The sequence below is a fragment of the Nematostella vectensis genome, chromosome 14 (genome assembly GCF_932526225.1).
Source record: "Nematostella vectensis chromosome 14, jaNemVect1.1, whole genome shotgun sequence".
In the NCBI taxonomy this organism is placed as follows: domain Eukaryota; kingdom Metazoa; phylum Cnidaria; class Anthozoa; order Actiniaria; family Edwardsiidae; genus Nematostella; species Nematostella vectensis.
In genome coordinates, this window is record NC_064047.1 from 14418086 (window position 1) to 14440802 (window position 22717).

The window sequence follows — 22717 nt, forward strand, 5'->3', positions numbered from 1 at the left end:
ATGTTCAGTTCCATGAAGGCATGGTGTAGGGTGATCAAGTCCAACCATGGCTTCCACTTGTTTCTTCATACAGCTGTATCTTGCTTATTCTTTACTCTACAGTTCTCTTGCACAATGTCATTGCCACGTAAATACCCAATGCTGCTCAAGGTCTTACACCTTGTTACCTACACTATTTGCTAGGCTATACTAGTATTATTCAACTAGTGTCTCTAACTAGACCGTTTTTTTCTTTTCTTTTTCTTGTAACAAACAAACAAATATAAGTCAAGTAAGTGTACTAGTGTACTTGTAATTACATTGCTGGTGTCCATGGTGAGAAGGAAGGACATCTGTAGGGTACCTGTAAACCGTAGGGTACCGGATAACCGTAGGGAGTCTGTAGACTGCAGGGTACCGAATAACCGTAGGGTACCTGTAAACCGAAGGGTGCCTTGAACCCGCATGTGGCACATGGTAACTCTTGTGTAGGAGGTGCACCGTAAGCACTCCATGCTGACTCATTTATAGTTATACCATGGTTAGCGACCGGTCCCCGATAATAGGATGGCTGACCAATAACATCATAAGTAACCCGCAAAGGTGGATGCCTATTCCGCTCGGGTCGTCCAATGATGCTGCCATTAGCATAGTTCTCCTGGCTGTCCCTATCACCTTGTTCCCCTTGCTGCTGCTGTGATGCCCTCTCTGCCTGCTCCTCTATTGCTTCATCCAGCTCACCTGCCGTTCCTTCCTGCTGATCGGGTGCTCCATCCAGCTCGTCTGAAGCTTCCTCTTGCTGATCCAGAGATACATCTGACTCGCCTGATGCTATTTCCTCTTGCCGATCCGGTGCTACATCAGACTCGCCTGATACTTCCTCCTGCTGACCCAGGACTACATCCGATTCGCTTGATGCTTCTTCTTTCTCGTCGGGCGCATATCCAACCTGTCTACCGTAAACAAAGTCTGGTTCCTCTTCACTACTCGACTCCTCTTTCAACTCTGCTGCGTTCCTTGTTGCAGGTTTCCGTGTTTTGGTTTTCCTTTTTGGCTGAGTAATCACGTCACTCATGAGATAATCACATGGCAGTAAGAGGTTATAATGCAGAGTCCGGTTCCTGCCCTTGCCATTCTCAGGTCTGACCTCATACACTGGGCTCGATTCTCCCTTCTGATTCACAACCACAAACACCTGATCCTCAAAGTATGAGCGTAGTTTCCCTGGACCGCCTCGTTCTGACAGGTTTCGTACCAATACCCGATCACCCGGCTTAAGTGATGAGCATCTCACTTTCTTCTCGTAGTACCTCTTACCCCGCGCGGCTTGAGCTGTCGACTTAGAACGTGCGATCCTGTAAGCTTCTTCCATGGTTTCTCGCCACTTTGTCACATATTTCGGATACTGTTGCGGAGTGCCTTGCAAACTGGTACCAAGCATTAAGTCAATGGGAAGTCGAGGTGAGCGACCATAAAGTAGATAGAAAGGAGAAAATCCTGTTGAGTCATTTCGAGTGCAGTTGTATGCGTGTACAACTTTGTTAAGACTATCTTTCCACTTGGATTTCTGGTTCTCTGGTAGTGTGCGTAACATTGCAAGAAGGGTCTGATTAAAACGCTCGACTTGTCCATTGGATTGTGGATGATATGGTGTGGTTCTTGAGTGAGCTACCCCACTAAGCTTTTCCAGATGTTTATGTAGATCGTTCTCGAACTCCTTCCCCTGATCGTGATGTATTCGAAGGGGAAACCCAAACCTCATGATGTAATCATTATACAGCTTCTCTGCCACTGTAGGGGCCGATTTATTCCGTGTTGCGTATGCTTGGGCAAATCGAGTAAAATGATCAATCACTACGAGGATATATTCATACCCACCACTGCTTTTTTCTAGATGTAAAAAGTCCAAAGAAATGAGTTCAAAGGGAGCTGTTGTTTGAATACTCTGCATTGGTGCCCGTTGAGCATGTTTCGGTCGTTTTTGCTTGATACATCGACAAACAGAGGTAACATAGTGTTCAATGTCCTGTTGCATACGGGGCCAAAAGAACCTATCCCTCGCAAGTTGCAATACCCTCTCTGCACCGAGATGCCCCATTTCCTCATGTAATTCCTTATAACCGAGATGATGAAGTTTCCGTGGAAGGACCAATTGGAGACGTGGTCCAATTCTCCGGCGAAGGATATCATCCTTACCTAGTTCCAACTTCTTCCAGTGACGTAACATGGCCTTTGTTTCAGGAGTTTCCTTCTTTCGCTCCTTTAAGCTGGGTAATGACTCATTAAGTATGAAACCAATCACCTTTCCAATTGTTGTATCCTCACGCTGAAGTCTCACAATGTCCTCTGTCGACCATGCTTGCGTGCCTAAGGTGACATTATCGTCGGGAGAATCTTCAAGGCATGCTGACAAAGAGATAGTCGGAATGCCATCTTCACCTGCCTGGAACTTTACAGAATTCACAGTGGCTCCTATGTCTTCTTGGCATATGGTCTTCTGACATTCTTCCATATACTTCTCCATGCCTTGTGAAATCCGCGAGAGACCGTCTGCATCCCCATTTGCCTTTCCAGGTCTGTATTTGATGACAAAGTTATAGTCAGCCAATTCTGATACCCAACGCTGTCCGGTCGCATTCAATTTGGCAGTGGTCAGAATGTATGTTAACGGGTTATTATCCGTGTAGACAGTAAATTTAGGGGCATAGTACAAATAGTCTCTAAATTTCTCCGTAATTGCCCATTTTAGCGCTAAGAATTCGAGTTTCCCCGAATGCAGATGGTAATTGCGCTCGGCTTGAGTTAACGATCGTGACCCGTAACCAATGACTCTCAAGGTTCCTTTCTGGCGTTGGTATAATACAGCCCCAAGTCCCCGCTCCGATGCGTCAGTGTGAAGAATAAAGGGTTGTTGGTAGTCCGGATAAGCCATAACGGGTGGTGATGTGATAGTATCTATAAGTGTCTCCAGTATTCGCTGATGTTCCTCAGACCAAGAGACTGGTTGGCGTGATAAGGACTTACTCGACCTACTTTTCGATTTGGTACTTGTACCTCCCTTGGGTTCCGTCAAAAGATCATAAATGGGTGCTGCTAACGTCGCAAAGTTATGTACATATCTCCTGAAATAACTTAGAAGTCCCATAAGTCTGCGGACTTCTCCGACTGTCTTAGGTGGCGTATCCTTTAAATCCGTAACTGCCTTAATACTCTCCTGATCCATCCGATAACCTTCTTCTGACACAACATGTCCAAGGAATGTAACTTCCCTTTGAAAGATTTTACACTTGCTGGGTTTCAATTTTATCCCGTGTTCCCGCAGTCTTTGCAAAACTTTCCTCAGATCACTAACATGTTCTTCAAAACTTTGACTAAAGACAATGATATCGTCCAAATATGGGATACATGTGGTGTCTCTTAAATCTTCTAAACAATCTTGCATATATCTTTGAAAGGCCGCGGGGGCCTGGGAAAGACCCATGGGAATGCGAACCCATTCATACAGTCCCCAAGGGGTCACAAAGGCAGTCAATGGTCTACTGTTTTTCCCCATGAAACCCTGATGATATGCGCGTCCCTGATCCAGTACTGAAAACCAACTATTTCCCCCTAGGGTGTCTAATGCATCTTGAATCCTTGGGATGGGAAAACGGTCAGGAACACTCTTACGATTCAGTTCACGATAGTCAATGCACAGTCTTAGAGACCCGTCCCGTTTACGGACGCAGACAGCCGGCGACGAGTAGGAAGACTTTGACTTCACAATCCATCCCTTATTTATCAAGTCCTCAATATAGCCTTTGACTTCTGCATACAATGGGCGGCTAATTGAGACATATGTTTTCTGAACAGGAGTCTTATCCATTAGGGTTAAATTTAACTCAAGGTCTTCGATGCAACCGACATCCTGACTATCACGGGCAAAGGTCTCCTCCTCTTCCTGTAACAGACGAGTGACTTCCTTTTTTTGTTCTTCATTCAGATCTCCAATCACCACCCCTGGGACCCTCTGTGATGAATCTATGGTCGCCCCCCTGGATTCTTGTGTTTCACCTGGGTGTACCCCCCTTGAATCAGACAAGTTCATCTCACTAAGTTTCACTTCTGCTGGGGTAACTGATCTGATAAGGTTAAGACTACCCAAGATGGTGCCCTCCCTGAGGGTGATATCATGCTTGGTGGCATTACTGACGTAAATGTCAACTCGCGTAGCTTTCCCTTTCGGGATGGACAATAGAGACTGGGAGAGTTCTAGCCCTGTAGGCAATGTCTGGTCTTCATCTGGTTCAAAGATAACTGGGCATTTCTCCTCGACTGGGCCGGTATTTGCACGACAATTAATTCTCAGGGTCTGCCCCCCCGGTATGCTGACACTCTTCTTAGGTGACTTTAAGATGCACAAGGGTTCTGAGTTGTCACATGTTTGGATAAAGTTAATCAAGGCCCCAACTGCCTCCCCTCTGACTTCTGGAAATGCACCTTTCATAATATCCTGTAATGGGCTCCCTGTGGTGTTGCTATTATCCCCTGGGAAATCTTTAATCACTGTTTCTATGACATTATATCCAATGATGGGACACTCTAACTCTCCTGGGGTCACTAAAAAAGGTACTTCTACATCTGGCCCTGTATACCCATGGGATTCTAGCTTCAATGTTATGGGGATCCATCCCTCATATGGGATCTCACTGCCATTTGCAGCAGATACATTTAAGTTTCTATCCCGACCCAGGAGTGTCTCAATATCTTGTAAATCAGTGTTCAAACCATTCTCATTGACCCATGATTTAGATAAAACTGAAATTTGCGCGCCCGTATCCCAGAGGGCCTCTGTGCTAATATCATTAAGCATGCAGGAAACTTTGCATTTTGGTCCTACCAGTTTACAAATAACAGCATGTTGTTTTGGAGTGAGATGAGACATAAATACACTAGACTGAATTCGCTCTGCGTACTCACTGTTTTTCTTGGCTTGTAACTCTTGTATCGCAGTGCAAAGTTTCTTGTGTTCCAACCAATGAGCCCGTTGGCATTGCACACCGCAGTACAATGCTGACTTACAACCCGCACATTGAACTAAACAATCACTACCAGATGGTTGATGCCCACATAACACACATACTTGGGACTTTCCTGTGGAAGCAACTTGCGACCCGGCTACCGCCTGTCCCGCGGTGGCAGCCGGTGCTGGTTTCCCGAATCCTTGTTTTGTGTTGGTCTCCGCTTACGACATCCCCGTGCCCAATGCTCAGATGAACCGCAATAAAAACAATGATCACATGCATCAATCGTATTGCTATCCTCACACTGCTTGCAAACTCTCTTGGTCTTCTGTACATGTATATCCCGATTATCAATATTGCCATCCCTTTCCTGTTGCACTTGGGCCACTGTCTCCCGCAATGTGGCCATCTCCGACTTCACTGACTTGAGTTCTGCTAGGATCAGGTCTTCTGTTGAGACTGCGGCTGGAGCAGTTTTCCCTTTGTCCTTACGTCCACCATTCCCTTGTGATTCGACATTATCACTTGTTAGCTGATTAACTTTCTTAGTTATTTTGGTTAACTTTGATTTCCTCTCTAACTCCTCAGATGCCACAATATTTACATGCTGGATTAAATCTTCATCAGTGGTATCTGTGTTCTGTAGATATGGTCTTAGTTTCATCCTTACACCATCATCCATTAATCCAGTCTCCACAGTTCTTAAAAATAGTCCTTGCACCAATTCGGGATCGTATTTCATTTTGCTATCAGACTCTTGTGACGCAAAACAAACTTTCTGCCTTTGATCCAAAGCCCTGATCACAAAACTCTGAGGGGTTTCCCCGGGAGCTTGAGCCAAAATTGCTAATTCTTGATACAGTTCTGTTGCATTTTTTTCCTGATAATGCGAGCGCAAAATGTGTCTTAATTGGGCCAGAGTCAAGCTTGGAATAGCTTCCAAGTAGCTGCGAAGTCTCATTCCTGGGCAAATGGACTTTATTACTGCATCGACCACCTCAACTTCTGTGTGTCCTTTCTTTAGTCCAGAGTCAATTTGTCTCACGAGACTGACAAAACTTAACTTATCTTTCTGTCCTGGCTCTCCAATTTGCCCAGAAATCTTCATTTCTCTCTTTATATCCGAAATGTAGAGACCTTTCTTTGATTCCATACCCATAAGGTTGTTCATTTGATCCTTCAGAGCTTGGAGCTCCTCGCTCGGACTTGCACTTGCACTCGTGTTTGGCTGGGCTTGTTTTTCTTGTTTGGGCTTCGTTGCTCCAGAAATCGCCGAAATAACCTCCTCTAATCCCTTCAGATAGCTGACTGCTTGGTCTCCTTTGCTCTCAAGCTCGTTATCCACAGCTTGTGAGATCCTTCTGACCCGTTTCAACCTAGATAGTTTGTCGTCCTCGTGTAGCTTCAAAAAGTTTTCCACTTCGTGTAACTGTTCGGCCGTCAAGCAACACAAACTCTCTTCGATACTAAGCTGAAGTTCTTCAGTCATCTTCTGAATCCGTTTTCCCGTCTGAGCCCCCAATATGTTACCTCTTAATTTGTGAAAACTCGAGTAACATTAAAAATAAACCGAAAATAAACCACACAGAAACAAACATGGCGGTCAACACGTTTTCTTCCTCTTCTACACACACTGCATTATGGGTAATACAATATTTTTCTATGGGGGGGTGGGCAAGTGCTTAATTCCAAGGGTAACACATGCCAGGGAGCAGAGGATAGATCTTCATTAAATTTTTCAACATCCAGTGATTTTGTACTTCTAAATGTGACTACTTTCCGTTCGTGCTGAGATACCCTTTCTTTCATAATCCCATACACTAAGTGATGATCACTCATTTCTGGATTTAGTACTCCACTGGCTCTGAATAACTCTGGCTTGTTTGTAAGGATCACATCCAATAGAGTTTCAGATGTTGGTGTAACTCTGGTTGGATCCTTAATTAGGCACTCTAAACCAAATACTTCCTCTAGATTGATCAGTATTTGCCCTTCTCTACGTTCTGGTCTTAATCTATCAAGATTCAGGTCTCCAGTGAGTACAAGCGTATTACATTCCATCGAAGCCCACATACACACTGCATGCAATTCCTCTTCCAATTTGCGGTAGTAATCAGTTCCTGTTGGATTTGGAGAGCGATAAATGCCTACAAACAACACATTATTGTTGTTTATTATTGCATTAATGGCCAGAACTTCAAGCAATTTATACTGCTTAGGAAGTTTCACTTTACGAGATGCCATCTTTGATGAAAAATATGCCATCAGACCACCGCCGCCTTTCTTTCTGTCCTTTCTGTAAATGTGATATCCTTCAAGAGCCAGCTGAGCATTGGTGTAAGAGGAGTCAATCTTGGTCTCTGTCAGAAAGATCACATGTGACCTTAACTCCTTATTGAGCAACAACAGCTCATCCAGTTTGTTTTGGCAGCTGTTAATGTTCAGATGAATGAGCATGAGATCAGTGCTGTTCCTTTTTCTATCTTGTATTATCCAAGGTTCAGGTAGATCATTAGCATATCTTGCTTCATCCTCATCCTGGGCTGCTGGGTCTCCATGCACATTCATATTGAATAACTCTTCAAAAGAAGCATCACCAATACCCTGAAACGGCTGTTCATTTTGTGTAGATATAACTGCACAGCCAGGACATATCCACGTATCATTTAACATCTGCTTGATCCGTTTGTATTCACTGGGTTTCACATTTACACACTTGATGTGGCTCTGACCCTTACAACAGTCGCAAAGCACAGCTCGGTGATTACGTGCGATTGTTCTTAAACACACGCTGCACTTCTCTGAGGGCCCAGGGTTTGGAGAGACATCCCCACTTACAGCAATTCGAGTTAGCTGAAATGTAGAAGTTGAATTTGGATACCGCTTGATCCGCCCTGAAAGATACTTCATGCCATGTGACTCGAGTTGTCCACTACGACGATAATGAATTAGCAGGTTAAATTCAACCTGAAGTGGCTCGTTGCTTGTCATTAATATAGTAGATGAACTGCCTTCGCTTTCAGTTGAGAATAAGGTTATGTTCAAGGTTGTTTGAAAGAAGAAAATGACATATAAGGTGACAGGAGCCGGAAAGCAAAAATAAGCCGCCATCTTGGCTGACCAGATCATAACTCTAGGCTGTACAATAATTGATAATCACAAGTTGATCACAGGGTGGGGATTGTGTTACGTATTGTTCGTGTCGTCATGTACGACATCTCGTTACACTTCTGTTCTTGAAAGTATGGCGAAGCAACCATTAATGCTTTACGAATACCCATTGGCAATGTCAAGTGGTGCGATAGTAGTTTAAATATGGGTACTTAATTACTTGTAGGTAACTTACACTCTAGAAACATCGGTGACTACCTTATTATCTAAATATCTACTATTTTTCTTTATTTTCGCTTTTTTGCACAGTTCTATTTCAGTTTTGTAGAAAGCTTGTCATCTTCATTCTTGTTAGGTGTTGGTTTTTCCACAGTTCTATTTCAGTTTTGTACAATACTCGTCATCCTCATTTTTCTTAGAAAACAATTGTGGTCTTGTAGAAGGCTTGTCATCCTCATTCTTGTTAGGTGTTGATTTTTGCACAGTTCTATTTCAGTCTAATAGAATGCTTGTCATTCTTATTGGGTGTTAATTGGCGAAAAGGTCAAGAAGTTTGAGAACAAAGTGAAAGTGCCACACAGGTTTTCTTGTTCAATAGTGCTACTAAGATAGTTTTTCAGATGTCTCAGGGATGGGATGGCTCCTTCACAGGATGAGGAGGATATGGGAATTCTTGCTAGGATCTGCAGCATTGTAAATATTCACATAGGCCTCACGTGAACAGTTTGTAAGGTTGTTCTATCGGTATCAGGATGTGCTCTCCTAGACTTCCTCTCTTTCCGAGTCTTCTTCCACATGATAAGTTTGCTGGTAAGGTTACTGGGTCTCGAAGGTAGTGATCGCAGAAAGATCGAACATTTGGTCCCAATCGCCTAAACTGAATCAGACGAAATAAGGAAAAGGCCATTATAATAAACAATACTTCATCTAGGAATCTTTCATCTAATTGCTAAAGGGCATAGCCAAGAAATTGGTTAGATTAATCTTATGATATTGCCCAGACTCATGAGCTGGGGAATTGTCACGATGCACCTGGCTTTGAACAATACTGTGCATGCTTGGTTCAACTCAAATTTTTCGACCAAGCTCAACAGCTTGACAATGAAGAATATTGCGTCATTCATCAATATTATCTTGCATGTCTCTCAGGCTTGATTTGAAGATTCTCAGCTCATCTTTGGCGTTAAGTAGGTCTATTTCCATGGCCTGCAACTAGGCAGCGAGAGGCTTTGTAAGGTCTGGAATATGAGAAACTACAACTCTGTTATGATTAACGAAGAATATCATGATCAAAAAAGCACTTAAGAAGAAGTACCTGGTTATCAATGCGACTGTTTGGGTTCCAGTCTTTCCCTTGGTTATGTTCAATGTCTTGAAATGTTTCAGCAACAGGCTGTAACAGTTCAATAACTCGATCCATTTCTTTAATTCGATTGATCCATCTAGTCCTGGAGACATTAATAAACTTTACCTTGGTTGCTTTCTTTGAAGTTTATTGGCCTTTTCTTTAAAGTACTGGAAACGCCTTGGTGAGTCAGAGATGGCTGGAAAGTACTGGAAACGCTTTGGTGGGTCAAAGAAGGCATTTAATTTTCTAACATTTCTCATTGCATTTCTTGGCAACATAGAGAGGCAATGGCTTTGATGTGTTCGCCGCTGATTAGGGAGGAGGCTAAATTAATTTTTTCACTCATATTCCCTGCACCATCATAGCACTTTTCACGGCAGTCTTACATAGATAGGCTAAGGTTTTTTTTGTATTTGTTTACCAGTTGTCTCATCATCATATTCTTGGTAATCAATGAACTCTTTATAATAGTCTGGGTACAGGAGTCTATGAAGCGAACTACAGCGCTTAGGTTTTTTTTATTTGAAATGTCAGCAACTTCATCGGCCAGAACTGAGGAAAACGTGCTACTTCTCCCCAGCTTTTTTTAGTATAGCTCTTTACAGTATCAATAACTTCGTTGTTAATTTGTTTTGGAGATGTAAGGGGCTTTTTTGTTGCTGTGTGTAAGTGTTCTTTAACTATTACGTCTCCACTTCAAACACGAAAATCTATTAATGCCTGGAAATACCGTACACAAATAATTATTATATTTGCATTTTTGCTCATGTGCTATTATGAGAATCGACGCTGATGTCCAAAGTACATGAGGTGATTTTGCCAGCCTATTTACCTTACTAGAATTGCAGCCGAAAATCTACCGGAATAAAACATCAAGACACTTCGAATGTACTGCCCAGGAATGACACCGAACAACATTTACGTTACAGTTACGACGAAGGTAACCACTTTCTATTGTCTTAAGGAATTAGAAAGAGCTAACGTCTGGTCGCTACACTTTTTCGATTAATTAAAACTACTTGTTATCTGAAAGACTAAAAACACGATCAAATACCAATATGAAACGGATGGCCGCGGCTAAAGCTGCTGCTAGCTCCAGTCGTGGGATACTGACCTGTTTCAGGGGGGGGGGGGTCAATCTGCTCTTTGCCATGTGTGCAGCTCGATGGTCTTGACTCGCCGAAGTTGTTAGGCTTGTAGCAACGTGCAATCTTTAACTCACTCAAATGCCGCAAATCCGGGACCCACATCTCCCACTTTGTGCGTGCTGTATCCGGAAGCTTCTCGCCCCATCCAACACCGTCTCTACATAGCTGTTGTAGGATTTGTTTTCCCTTGAGGTTGAATGGTGCAAGCACTCCTAGAGGAGTGCTTGCACTCCTATAGAGTTAACAATGTTAACAGAGTTAACAATGGATAGGACGGATAGTCTTGTCAAGGGCTTGTCTGTAAGCTCGACGCGTAACTGTAGTTTGTCTGATTCTACACACCATTGTACATTTTAACAAAAGCTGGTTTTGGTATGAATCTTATGATTTTGATTTATCTGAATAGTCATTCTCCATGCATTCAGTAGCTGCTCTGAAATCTTGAGTGTTGCTTTCTTTTACAGGCGCTCATCTTCACTTAGAGAGGCGGCAGTAAAGTGAGAGAGTTCCTGGTATGTCTTTCTGTAAGCCTTCGGGACCTCGACCTGGATGTGAGCAAGGTGGGGGAAATTCCACAGTATCTTCTGTCTCATGCCACCACTCTACTTTTCCAGGCACTATCTGGTTTAGGTGACCTTCCCAATCTCCGGCATTTTCTCGGAGCATCTCTTTGGTGAGGGTAGTGTTACCCATTTGAGGCAATGCCTTAGCAAGTCTTGTGATCTCTCCTTCTTCCTTGAGCACTGCATCCGTCTCCTTCGTGTTGATCCTTGCACTGACATGTGGCATTGCATTGCTGGAGAGGTCTTCCAGGCTTTTCCCCCAGGTCTTCTTGGTAATGTCAGTGATTTTCTCAAACATGCGCTCAAAGGTCTCAGCATTGGAAGAACGGTGGAAGTGTAAACGGGGCAGAAAGGGAGCATGAGAGATGGAAGCATGGAAGTAAATTCCAAAGAGCTTGCGGTATGTCAGGGCTGTAGGGGGGTGTAAGAACGGTGCGGCATAGGATTGCATGATGCCAGCAGAGGTTGTGTAGTCTGAGTACCATCTTTGGACTTCGTCTGTCTGCCGATGCATAATAAATCTCACAGAGGGTAACTAGGAGGAGCCTGATGTTCCGGCCGACTTTGTTGTACAGGGCAGTGGTAACCAGGATTAGAGACTTCCTGAAATCGACCCCTCTGACCTTGTTTTTACTAAGCTGTATTGCTAGTATCTCATTCAATGTTATGAGCGCATCAATATCTGTGACATGGTGCCGAAGCTCGGCTACTATGTTCTTGATGTGATCCATTGACGCATGTAAGGGTTCAAAATACAGCACTTTGTACCGTTGGAGGTTCAGCTTTTCTATCTGCTAATTGCCGGAGAGCCTGCTTGTTAGAAGTGCAGGTAGACGTGTTTCCCCCTTAGTGTTTGTGTCAGTCTCTCTTGCATCTCCTCCTTTTTTCCTTCCTCACTGTGTCCTTTTGACATCATCTCTTTCTTTAGCTGATTTGCCTTCAGGTTTTTGTATGGGTGATGAGTTTCCCCTTGCCCAGCTGTGCCTGCAAGTATCAGTTCTTGACTTTCCTTCAAAGTGAGATATGGCCTTTGGAGGCTGTACTCTAGGTTGTAGCAAGGTTGTAAGGGAATGTCCCTCCATGTTGGGTTCCTTTGGATTGATGGGTTGTCACCATTTATGTACCTCATTACTTCGTTTACCTCAACGCCTTCATTTTTAATAGTTGGAACTTGATTCTTGAGGTCTTCCTGCCTTGTCTTTACAAACCGCATTTGATCATCGACTGTGCTTTTACTGGCCCCAATTACATATACTCGACTGTGCTTTTTCTCGACCCAAGTACATATACTCTATTGTCATATTCTCAAAGAACTCATTATTGTGTATCTTTAGAAATTCTCTGTTATTCTTAAGTGACTCTTTTTTAATATCTTGAAGAGGGATTTTTCTACCATGGACTTTAGTAACCGCTTTTGCAACATTTCCATCAGTACCTATAACTAGCTTGACGTGTTCTGTCTCTGCAATGGGGGTCCCATGTTGTATGTCCCATTCTGTATGAGATCTTTAACTGTGTTTCTTACTTCTGTGTTACTCCTTGGAAGAGGCAAAGAAATTTCTCCTCCTCTCTGCTTCTGAATTGCGCGCCTTACTCTCTTCCCTGCAAAATACAGTGAATTAGTTTTCAATTGGAGGTGGTACTGAGTTTTTTTTTATTTTTTATGATAAGTTTCATGCCATGTACAATATACAGTATTCCTCTTTATTAAAGTATAGCGTAGAGTTTTAAATATACAACAGCAAATAATCCATAGAATACAGTTAAAAAAATTCTTTGGGAGTATAAAATATCAACCACAACCTAGCCAGTGGTGCATCCAAGGTAGGAGGGTGGTGTGGAAAGCCAGTGCCCCCCTTCAACCCCCCCCCCACCACCACCACCACCTCCCGATGGAGATTGCATAAGAGATCAGATGAAATATTCTACAAATTTACTGTATATGTTGAATATCTCCACAGGTCACAACTTCTTCTGCAAACCAGTTTGAGGGACAAGGACCAGAACATCTGCGAAACTCTTTGAGAAACTTTCTTTGCACTTGGCATCAAATTTCTGATAGATTTCTGTGCCAATTTCTTTGAGTATCTTGTTGTTTGGAGTAAGTGGAATAATGTTTTGTTCTTGGAAATAGTAGTTAACTTGAGTAGAGATTCATTTGTTTGGCTTGAAACATACTTGAAAAGGAAGTCTCTACAACAGATACAATGCCCCAGGTGATTGCTTTCACCTCTCTTGCCTCAGTTTAAGAATATGTATATGTTTTGCGATTTATCGTGCAACTAAAACAAAAATGACTATTTGATAAGTCTAAAATTCAAACAACATAATGTATCATTTATTTATTTATTTATTTTATCCTGGAGCTCTTTTGTCTCTATTACTCCACCCACCCAAAAAGAGGTGAACTAAAATACAATCAGATTTAAATTTATATCATTTTTTTAAAGTTTTTTCTCCTTGCTCACCGGCAAAGCAACTGGAGAGGTGGGGAAATCCTTCTCCCGCGCAAGCTACAGGGTAACAAGTCTAGGTACTTGGTAAAGTTACTGGTCAGCCCTGAAAAGGACTTTGCCCTTATTTATAGGCTGAGTGCTTAGGGTGACTACTCCCCACGGCTCTGGTCACCTAATTCCTGTATAACTACCTTCACGTGGTGCACCTGTCTTAGACAAAATGTTATACCAGGGACCGAACCAGGGACGGTATATTCCCTTCTGGGCAGATGGAGCCTGTTAGCCTTGGTAGGCAATCCATCTAGGGATTTGCTCACCCGAGTCACAGAAAAGACTGCTATGGCGGATCAGGCAGAAGATGCCCACTTTGGGTTAAATGGCTGAGAAGGCGTTGCAGCAAGGCACCGTGGAATGCTTAGGGCGTGACAGAGCACTAAAGACGTCACGGCCATCACACTGCGGCCAAGGAGGTCACCAGCCGTGACGACTCTTCGTACCACTGGATTCTGGCTTCTGCGGCAGAGAGAGTGGGATTGCCCCTGTGCAACGGCTTTTCCACTATAATATCTTTCTCGCACAGGTTTCGTTGTACTTTCATCTTATTATCTTTCTTCATCTTACTTCTTCAATAAGCCCTACGGCGATGGGGGATTGGCGAAAGCAACAGGTGGAGGTGAACACTGGGAGTTGTAGTCAAAAACCTGCACGTAGGCGGCCATGGACAGATGGTCGCTCTTTTTCTGTACCCAGGGCAGCAGACAAGTTCGGCAGCATCCATGGCGACTGAGCAGCCCTCTTCAGGACAGCACTGCTCACCCTAGTGAGGGAGGGACCTAGAAAAGGTGGTCTAAACATTGCCTGCCCTACTGCATCTGGCCAGCAAGCCGCGGCTGGCAGATCATCCATCTATGCGGTCGAAGCGATAGAAGAAAAAATAAACTACTCTTAGGAGCATGGAATGTCCGTACCCTTATGGACAGAGGAATCATAAGACCCCAAAGGAGAACAGCTCTAGTTGCCAAAGAACTAGCACGCTACAACATCGACATCGCAGCTTTGAGCGAGACCCGCCTCGCCGATGAAGGTTCTCTTACAGAACAGACCAGCGGTTACACTTTCTTTTGGAAAGGGAAGGCCGCACACGAAGACAGGATCCACGGGGTTGGACTGGCTATTAGGACAAGTCTACTGAAAGAACTTCCAGACTTACCTACAGGTGTCAACGAAAGGCTGATGAAGTTACGTCTACCTCTCTGTTACAAGCGCTATGCAACAATCATCAGCGCATATGCTCCCACCCTCACGAGCCCAGAGGAGACAATCGAGCAGTTTTATGACGACCTCAGTTCCATCCTGAGCTCTGTTCCCGCCGGTGATAAGATCATCCTGCTCGGAGACTTAAACGCCCGAGTTGGTCGGGACTACGAACGATGGGATGGAGTGCTAGGAAGACACGGCGTTGGCAAGATGAATAACAACGGCCTCCTACTGTTAAGCAAGTGTGCGGAGTACGATCTGGTCATCACCAACACTGTGTTCAGAATGGCAGACAAGTTCAAGACGACCTGGATGCATCCAAGATCAAAACAGTGGCATCTCATAGACTTTGTTATCGTCCGCCAGCGTGACATCCAGGATGTCCACGTCACCAGAGCCATGCGAGGAGCGGAATGCTGGACAGATCACCGCCTAGTCCGCTGCACTCTGAAACTTCACATTGCGCCACGTCACCCAAAGCGTCCAAAGCTTGTGCGCACGCCCTTCAACACAGCCAGACTCCAACAGCCTTCCTACCTACAGAAGTTCCAGAACAGCCTGAATGAGAAGCTGACTGCAAACGGGCCTTTGTCTGGAGATCCAAAGGAGAAGTGGAACCAGTTCAGAGATGTAGTCACCGAGACAGCAAAGACAGCTCTTGGCCCAAAGACGCGGAAACACCAGGATTGGTTCGACGAGAACAACGAAGCAATTGAAAATCTACTTGCCAGAAAGAACAAGGCATTCATGGAATGGCAAAACGATCCGAGCTCCGCTGCAAAGAAAGACAGATTTAAGTCCTTACAGTACTTGGCTCAGCAGGAAATAAGAACGATGCGTGACCAGTGGTGGGAGAAGAAGGCCGAAGAGATTCAAGGCTTTGCAGACTCTAACAACTCGAAACATTTCTTTAGCTCCTTCAAAACAGTCTACGGTCCATCGAAATCTGGTTCCGCTCCCTTGCTGTCAGCAGACGGAGCCACGCTCATCAAGGACAAAACTGCAATCAACATGAGGTGGAGGGAACACTTTAGTCAACTTCTCAATCGCCCGTCGTCAGTAGACCAGTCTGCACTTGACCAAATCCCTCAACAGCTACTAATCGAGGAACTCAGCGATCCCCCATCCATGGAGGAACTCACGAAGGCCATCAAGCAAATGTCATCTGGGAAAGCTGCAGGCAAGGACGGTATACCAGCGGAGGTATACAAGGCCCTTAGCGATGAGGCCCTGCACACTTTTCACAGCGTCCTGATCAGCATCTGGGACGAGGAAGTAATGCCTGCCGACCTACGTGATGCATAAATAGTCGCCCTGTACAAGAACAAAGGCACTCGCACAGTGTGCGAAAATCACAGGGGTATATCCCTTCTCACAATCGCCGGAAAAATCCTCGCCCGCATCATGCTGAACAGGCTGATTCCATCCGTTGCAGAGAAAAACCTCCCTGAGTCACAGTGCGGCTTCCGCCCTGGTAGATGCACAGTTGACATGGTATTTACAGTAAGACAGATCCAGGAGAAGTGCCTTGAGCAGAATATGAACCTCTACGCAGTCTTCATCGACCTCACCAAAGCTTTCGACACCGTCAACCGCGAAGCATTGTGGATTATCCTCAGTAAGCTTGGATGCCCTGCAAAGTTTACAACCTTGATTAGGCTGTTCCACGACGACATGACAGGTGAAGTCCTGTCCGATGGTGAGCCCTCTGAGAGCTTCAGTATCTCCAACGGTGTGAAACAAGCCTGTGTGCTTGCTCCAGTGTTGTTCAATCTCTTCTTCACCCAGGTACTGCTTCACGCTGTGCGAGACCTTGACCTTGGTGTCTACATCAGGTACCGGCTGGACGGCTCACTGTTTGACCTGCGACGTCTTACGGCCAAGACAAAGACCATGGAAAGGCTTATACTTGATGCCCTGTTCGCCGACGACTGCGCGCTGATGGCTCACCAGGAGAATCATCTACAGACTATCGTGGACAAGTTCTCTGAAGCATCAAAGTTGTTCGGTCTGAAAATCAGTCTTAGTAAGACGGAAGTTCTCCTTCAACCCGCACCAGACAGTACCCCCCAGCAGCCATGCATAACCATCGATGGCACACAGCTGAAGAATGTCGACTCATTCGTGTACCTGGGCAGCACCATCTCCAACGACAACACACTGGACAAAGAGATTGCGGCCAGGATCCAGAAAGCGAGCCATGCATTGGGAAAACTCCGTACCAAAGTCTTACAACATCAGGACATTCGCCTGTCAACAAAGCTGAAGGTTTATAATGCTATCGTCCTCCCGTCACTACTATACGGCTGCGAGACTTGGACCCTTTACTGTTGACATATCAAGAAGCTGGAGCGATTCCACACACGCTCTCTGCGGGCAATCATGCGCATACGCTGGCAGGACCGCATTACAAACCTCGAAGTCCTAGACAGAGCTGACACCACAAGCATTGAAGCCAAGATACTCCAAGCCCAGCTTCGTTGGTATGGCCACGTCATTCGCATGGAGGAGTCAAGAATTCCACGGCAGGTGCTTTACAGTGAGCTAGCGTCTGGTTACCGCAAGAAGGGTCGCCCAAAGAAGAGGTACAAAGACAACCTCAAATCCAACCTCAAATGGACAAGTCTCCTACCTCGACAGCTCGAGGCGGCGGCGTCCAATAGAACTTGCTGGCGTGCCCTCACAAGTAATGCGGTGCAGTCCTTTGAGGGTGACCGTCGTAGTCGCCTTACGGCTGCACGTCACCGGCGTCACCGAGCTGCTTCTGCCTCTGTCCCGACAACTGGCGTCCCATGCCCCATCTGCAACCGCATCTGTGCATCGGACTTTGGTCTGCGTAGCCACATGCGTGTCCACAAATAAGATGAGATTCAACGTATCGTCTTCCTCGGCTCGAGAGACAACCATGATGATAGGCTAGGCCCAGGTAGGCTGGAAATTTCCTTTCAATGGACAAGCTACAACTTCCCCTTACATAACTGTGATCTGTAAAGATCACCAGTTTAATCCCCCTTCAGAAACTGATTGGGGGTGGGCTCAATAAAAGTACACAGGGTGATTGTCGTATCTTTCAGGGTATGAATTTGTACCATATGCAACTCTTCAAAAGGTGCTAAAAAATTCTTTCGGTTCTACTATCCTTTAGGGGGTATTAAGCTAATGGATCATCCCATCCAATAACAACCAAAAAAAGTCATCAGAAAAGAGATGTGCTCAATAGCACTGTCTTAAGGTTAGAAATTGCTATCTTTTAGGGATGAGAATTACATTTGACCACACCCACACAGGGGTAAACTTTGCCGACGATCATCCCTGTCTGTTTTATGAGAGTCCCATAACCCCTGGGTTATTAAATTTTAACACAAAAAAGCTCCATAGCATTGGGTGTAGTTGTTTCATTTCCTAAGATAAACATAAATGTCCCGCCTACCCTGTGTGTATTCTTGAAAGGACATTTTCTAGCAGCAGTGGTGTTACTTCCTGGGAAAGATGTTGGATGGATGATTTACAAAGTCTTTCATACTTATCACTGTAGTGACCATAGTAAGGCTTTACTCGACATAAAACAGTGCTTACAATAAAGCGAGCGAAAAAAACAAAATGGCCGCTAGTCTAACTAACAAACTGCTGACCAAGCGCAGGCTCAGGCCACAGGAAGCCCAACAACAACAAATGTCATATAATTTTCCCCTCCTATAAAATGTAACAATGCTGGGGAAATATTCAAAGTTCACCATACAGGGTGTTAACAGTCAAAGCATCATACAGGGCGCTAACAGTCAAAGCGTGATGGCCGCCGGATCTCCCTGGTTGAGCGACGCAGTAGATTAGCAGGGCCTGACTCAACTTCTGCCACCAAATCAGGATCAGGAAGGATGGGGGCTGGTGTCTTCAAACCAGAATCAGTGGGTGGAGTCGAAGGAGTAGGAGCTGCTTGCCCTTGGAATGTACCCTCTTGACTCATCTGTGGGGCAGTGTTCTGGGGTGGGCATGGAGCGAGGTCCCTGAGAGAGACAGTTGATTCCCTTCCATCTGCATACTGGATGTGTGCATATGTAGGGTTCGCATCTTTCAGCTCAACCTGGTCGACAAGGGGGTCATTCTTGTTAGCACGCACAAATCGGCGAAGCAGTACTGGACCAGGTAACTGCAGCCAGGTAGGTAGCGATGTGCCGTGCGTGGAGCGGCGTTGGAAGTTGAAGAACCTCTCATGTGGTGTTGTGTTGGTTGAAGTGCAAAGAAGAGAACGGATGGAGTGGAGAGCATCTGGAAGCATTTGTTCCCATTTAGTAACTGGTAGATTCGACGATTTGAGAGCAAGCTGTACTGCCTTCCAGATAATACCATTGTACCGCTCGACTTGACCATTTCCGATGGGGTGGTAGGGTGTGGTTCTGCTCGATGCAATCCCTCGTGCTGATAGATACTCTTTTAACTCATGTGAGATGAGTGAGGCACCCCGGTCCGAGTGGATATAGCTTGGTGTGCCGCAAAGAGTAAATATCTGTTCTAAGCACTTGATAACAGTGGAGGAGTGCGTGTTCGGGCACGGGAAGGCAAAAGGAAAGCGTGAGTACTCATCCACCACTGTGAGCATATATGGGTTATGAGTTGAAGTAGGAAGGGGCCCCTTGAAGTCGATACTGAGCCTCTCCATGGGCTGTGTGGCCTTGATGAGGACGCTGGCCTCTGGTCGGTAGAACTGTGGCTTGAGCTCTGCACAGGTCCTACAGGCTGCACATGTTTTCTTCACCTCATCTGTAGAGTAGGGTAGGTTCTTGGACTTCACAAAGTGCAACATCCTGGTTACGCCTGGGTGGCACAGTGCTGCATGGATCTCAGCGAGGCTGCTTGTTGGCATCGAGGCAGTGAAAGCTCTTGTGAGTGAATCGGGAGCAACGTTATCCTTACCAGGCCTGTACTTCACTGTATGGCTGAATGACGCTAACTCTAGCCTCCAGTCTTGGATCTTATTGTTCTTTACTTTCGTGCGTTTCCTGTTGTCAAACATGAATGCCACGGAACGCTGGTCAGTCTCCAGGGTGAAGTGACGACCTGCTAGAAGATGACGCCACTTGCGGACTGCCTCAATGATTGCCATGGCTTCCTTCTCGACTGGAGGATAGTGTAATTCGCTTCCTTGCAGTGTCCTAGACATGAAGGCGACTGGTCGTCCGCCCTGGTTTAAGGTGGCTGAGATAGCAACCTCCGAGGCATCGCATTCCACTTCAAATGGTACACTCTCGTCGATAGAGTGAAGAGTGGCACTCTCCAATTCCTTCTTTAGTGCGTTGAAGGCATTTAGAGCTTCTGCATTTAGTGGGAACGTTGTGGCTTGTGATAGTGGCTGTATCTTGTCAGAAAAGTTCGGTATCCACTTGGCGTAGTAGGCTAGCATTCCTACAACCCTTTTGAGTGACTGTGAGCTCTGGGGAGGCGGGAACTCTTGCAGGGGGCGGAGTCTTTCTTGGTCTGGTGTGATTACTCCCCTGCCGACACAGTAACCAAGTATATTGATAGATGATTTTGACTCTATGGTCTTGCTTTCGTTCAAGGTAAGGTTCCGGCGCTGCACCGCCTCTCGGAACTTTCGGACATTCTCATCATGCTTCTTCTGATTACGCCCTGCTACTGTTATGTTATCTAGGTATGGAAATTTGTCCTTGAGACCTTCTTCGTCTATGAACTTGTCCATAGCCCTCTGGAAAACTGCAGCACCATTAGTAACTCCGAATAGAATGCGACGAAACTGGTAAAGCCTGCCATTGGCTTCAAAACCAGTGTACTTGCGGTCGGTTTCTTTGATGGGAACCAGGTGATACGCGCTCTTTAGATCGAACGTAGAGAACATTTCATAATTGGCGAGGGTGTTGACCATGTCATCAATACGTGGTAGTGGGTAGGCATCCAGTTCCGTATACAAGTCTGTGAGTAGTCGATGCAGAGGCGCTTCTTGTGACGCTGTAGTGGGTCTTTCACGACGACAACCTGGGCCCTCCAGGGGGATGTGCTAGGCTCGATAATGCCCTCCGACAGCAAGCTGTTGACTTCCTGCTCTATGAATTCTCGATCTTCCTTCCCAAATTGCCTTGACTTGCTCGCTACGGGTTTGCAATCTGGGAGTAGGTTGGCGAATAGTGATGGTTCCTCCATCTCAGCTGCTGAGAGGGCACAGGCAGGCGCCTCATGGGTGATCTTCAGGTCGGGCTGTGTGCCGCCAAATTGGATTATTACGCTGTTGTGACTACGCTGGAAGTCTAGTCCAAGTATGACATCGCTGCATAGATTCTTCAGAACACCAAGGCGAACAGAGGGATACGTGTGTTCCTTGACTGTGAGGTCTACTAGACAATGGCCAGTGACTTGGGTTGTGATAGAGCTAAGAGCCATTGATACACTCTGTACTGTTGACTTGTTCACCTGTAGCCCGAGGCGTTGGACTACCCCTTCATTGATATAGCTCCCTGAGCTGCCAGTGTCCAGAAGTGCTGTCAGTGAGTGGCCTGCAATACTGGCTTCCACAGAAGCCTGAGCTAGACTCTCAGGGCACGCGGCAGAAATCGAGCAGATGGAGGCGGCTGTTCCTTTTGCAGCCCCTTTTGACTTGCAAACTTTAGCATAGTGGCCTCCCTTTCCACAGTTATTGCAAGAGCAGTTCTTGGCAGGGCAGTTTTTGCGGTTATGCAGCGGACCGCCACAAGTAGCATCTCTTGGACGGCCTATACGCAGCAGCGGTGACAGGAACTTCATGGTCAGGGTTCTGAGCTTCTATCTGTTCTGGGACCGCAGAGACAGACGCTGTTTGGAGTGGTACGCTGTATGAATCCGAGTTCTTCTGTGCCAGATCAAGAGCATTCGCCTGATCAAAAGCAGTCTTTAGATCAAGCTCTCGGTTTTCCAACAGCCTCTGCCGGATGAACGGGGAGTTTAGGCCGTTTATGAAAGAGTCACGTATAAGCTCCTCTCGGTACTGTTCAGCTGATACGGCTTTGACATTGCAATCCTTGCTTAGTCTTCTCAGCTCTTGAATTCGGTAAGTGTCTTTCCTGTCTTCTGCCGTCGTGTAGCAAGAAGGTGACGGGCGAATATTTCGTTAGGTGTCTTTATAAACAGCTGTTTGAGTACTTGGATGGCTAAGTCGTACGTTGAGCAGTCTTCGATGTACTCGTATACATTATGCGAAACATAATTGATAAGGGTTCTGTAGCGATCCGGGGCCCTCGACCCACATTCAGCGATAAAGTTTTCAAACGTCTTCAGCCAGTGTTTCCATTCTCTTGCCGCTGTGGGCGAGTTTGGATCCAGGTCCAGACGGTGAGGCTTCAGAACAGTGTCCATGTCTTATTGTCAATATGTTGAGTAAATTGTAGTGACCATAGTAAGGCTTTACTCAACATAAAACAGTGCTTACAATAAAGCGAGCGAAAAAACAAAATGGCCGCTAGTCTAACTAACAAACTGCTGACCAAGCGCAGGCTCAGGCCACAGGAAGCCCAACAACAACAAATGTCAAATCAATCACATTCTAAACAAAGAACCCTTAGCTTTCAGGCATTGCTGGTCATAAGCTTGGAAGGGGCAGTTTAGCTTAGTGACTTATTAAGTTTAAAGAAATGCAAATTTATGTCCTGCTGAAATGAGTTATACTGATACATAACTGGCTGCACAGGGAAAACCGTAAAATATAAATAAATGACATTGATCACTTAGAATATTCTCTTCTCCCCTCTCTTTAATGGGACATAACAGGGTATTTTAATTTTACGTCTAGTGAGAGAGAAAATCCAGCAGATAGCTGAAATGGGGGATGGGGTCGGGGATTGTTTCAGCATAATTCACATATCAAAAGGAT

At 45.4% G+C, this 22717-nt stretch overlaps 2 protein-coding genes across 2 annotated transcripts; one reads left to right on the forward strand and one right to left on the reverse strand.

The window, feature by feature from the left end:
- The first annotated feature begins 10610 nt into the window (after positions 1-10610).
- On the forward strand, positions 10611-18049 carry LOC116610925 (craniofacial development protein 2-like). Its single transcript, XM_048722038.1, has 2 exons — positions 10611-11149; positions 13114-18049. The coding sequence occupies exon 2, from the start codon at positions 14581-14583 to the stop codon at positions 16168-16170; it is 1590 nt and encodes a 529-aa protein (XP_048577995.1). The 5' UTR covers positions 10611-11149; positions 13114-14580; the 3' UTR covers positions 16171-18049.
- Positions 18050-18135: 86 nt separating this feature from the next.
- Positions 18136-22368, reverse strand: LOC125559879. Its single transcript, XM_048722037.1, has one exon. The coding sequence runs from the start codon at positions 20741-20743 to the stop codon at positions 18638-18640; it is 2106 nt and encodes a 701-aa protein (XP_048577994.1). The 5' UTR covers positions 20744-22368; the 3' UTR covers positions 18136-18637.
- Positions 22369-22717: the final 349 nt, after the last annotated feature.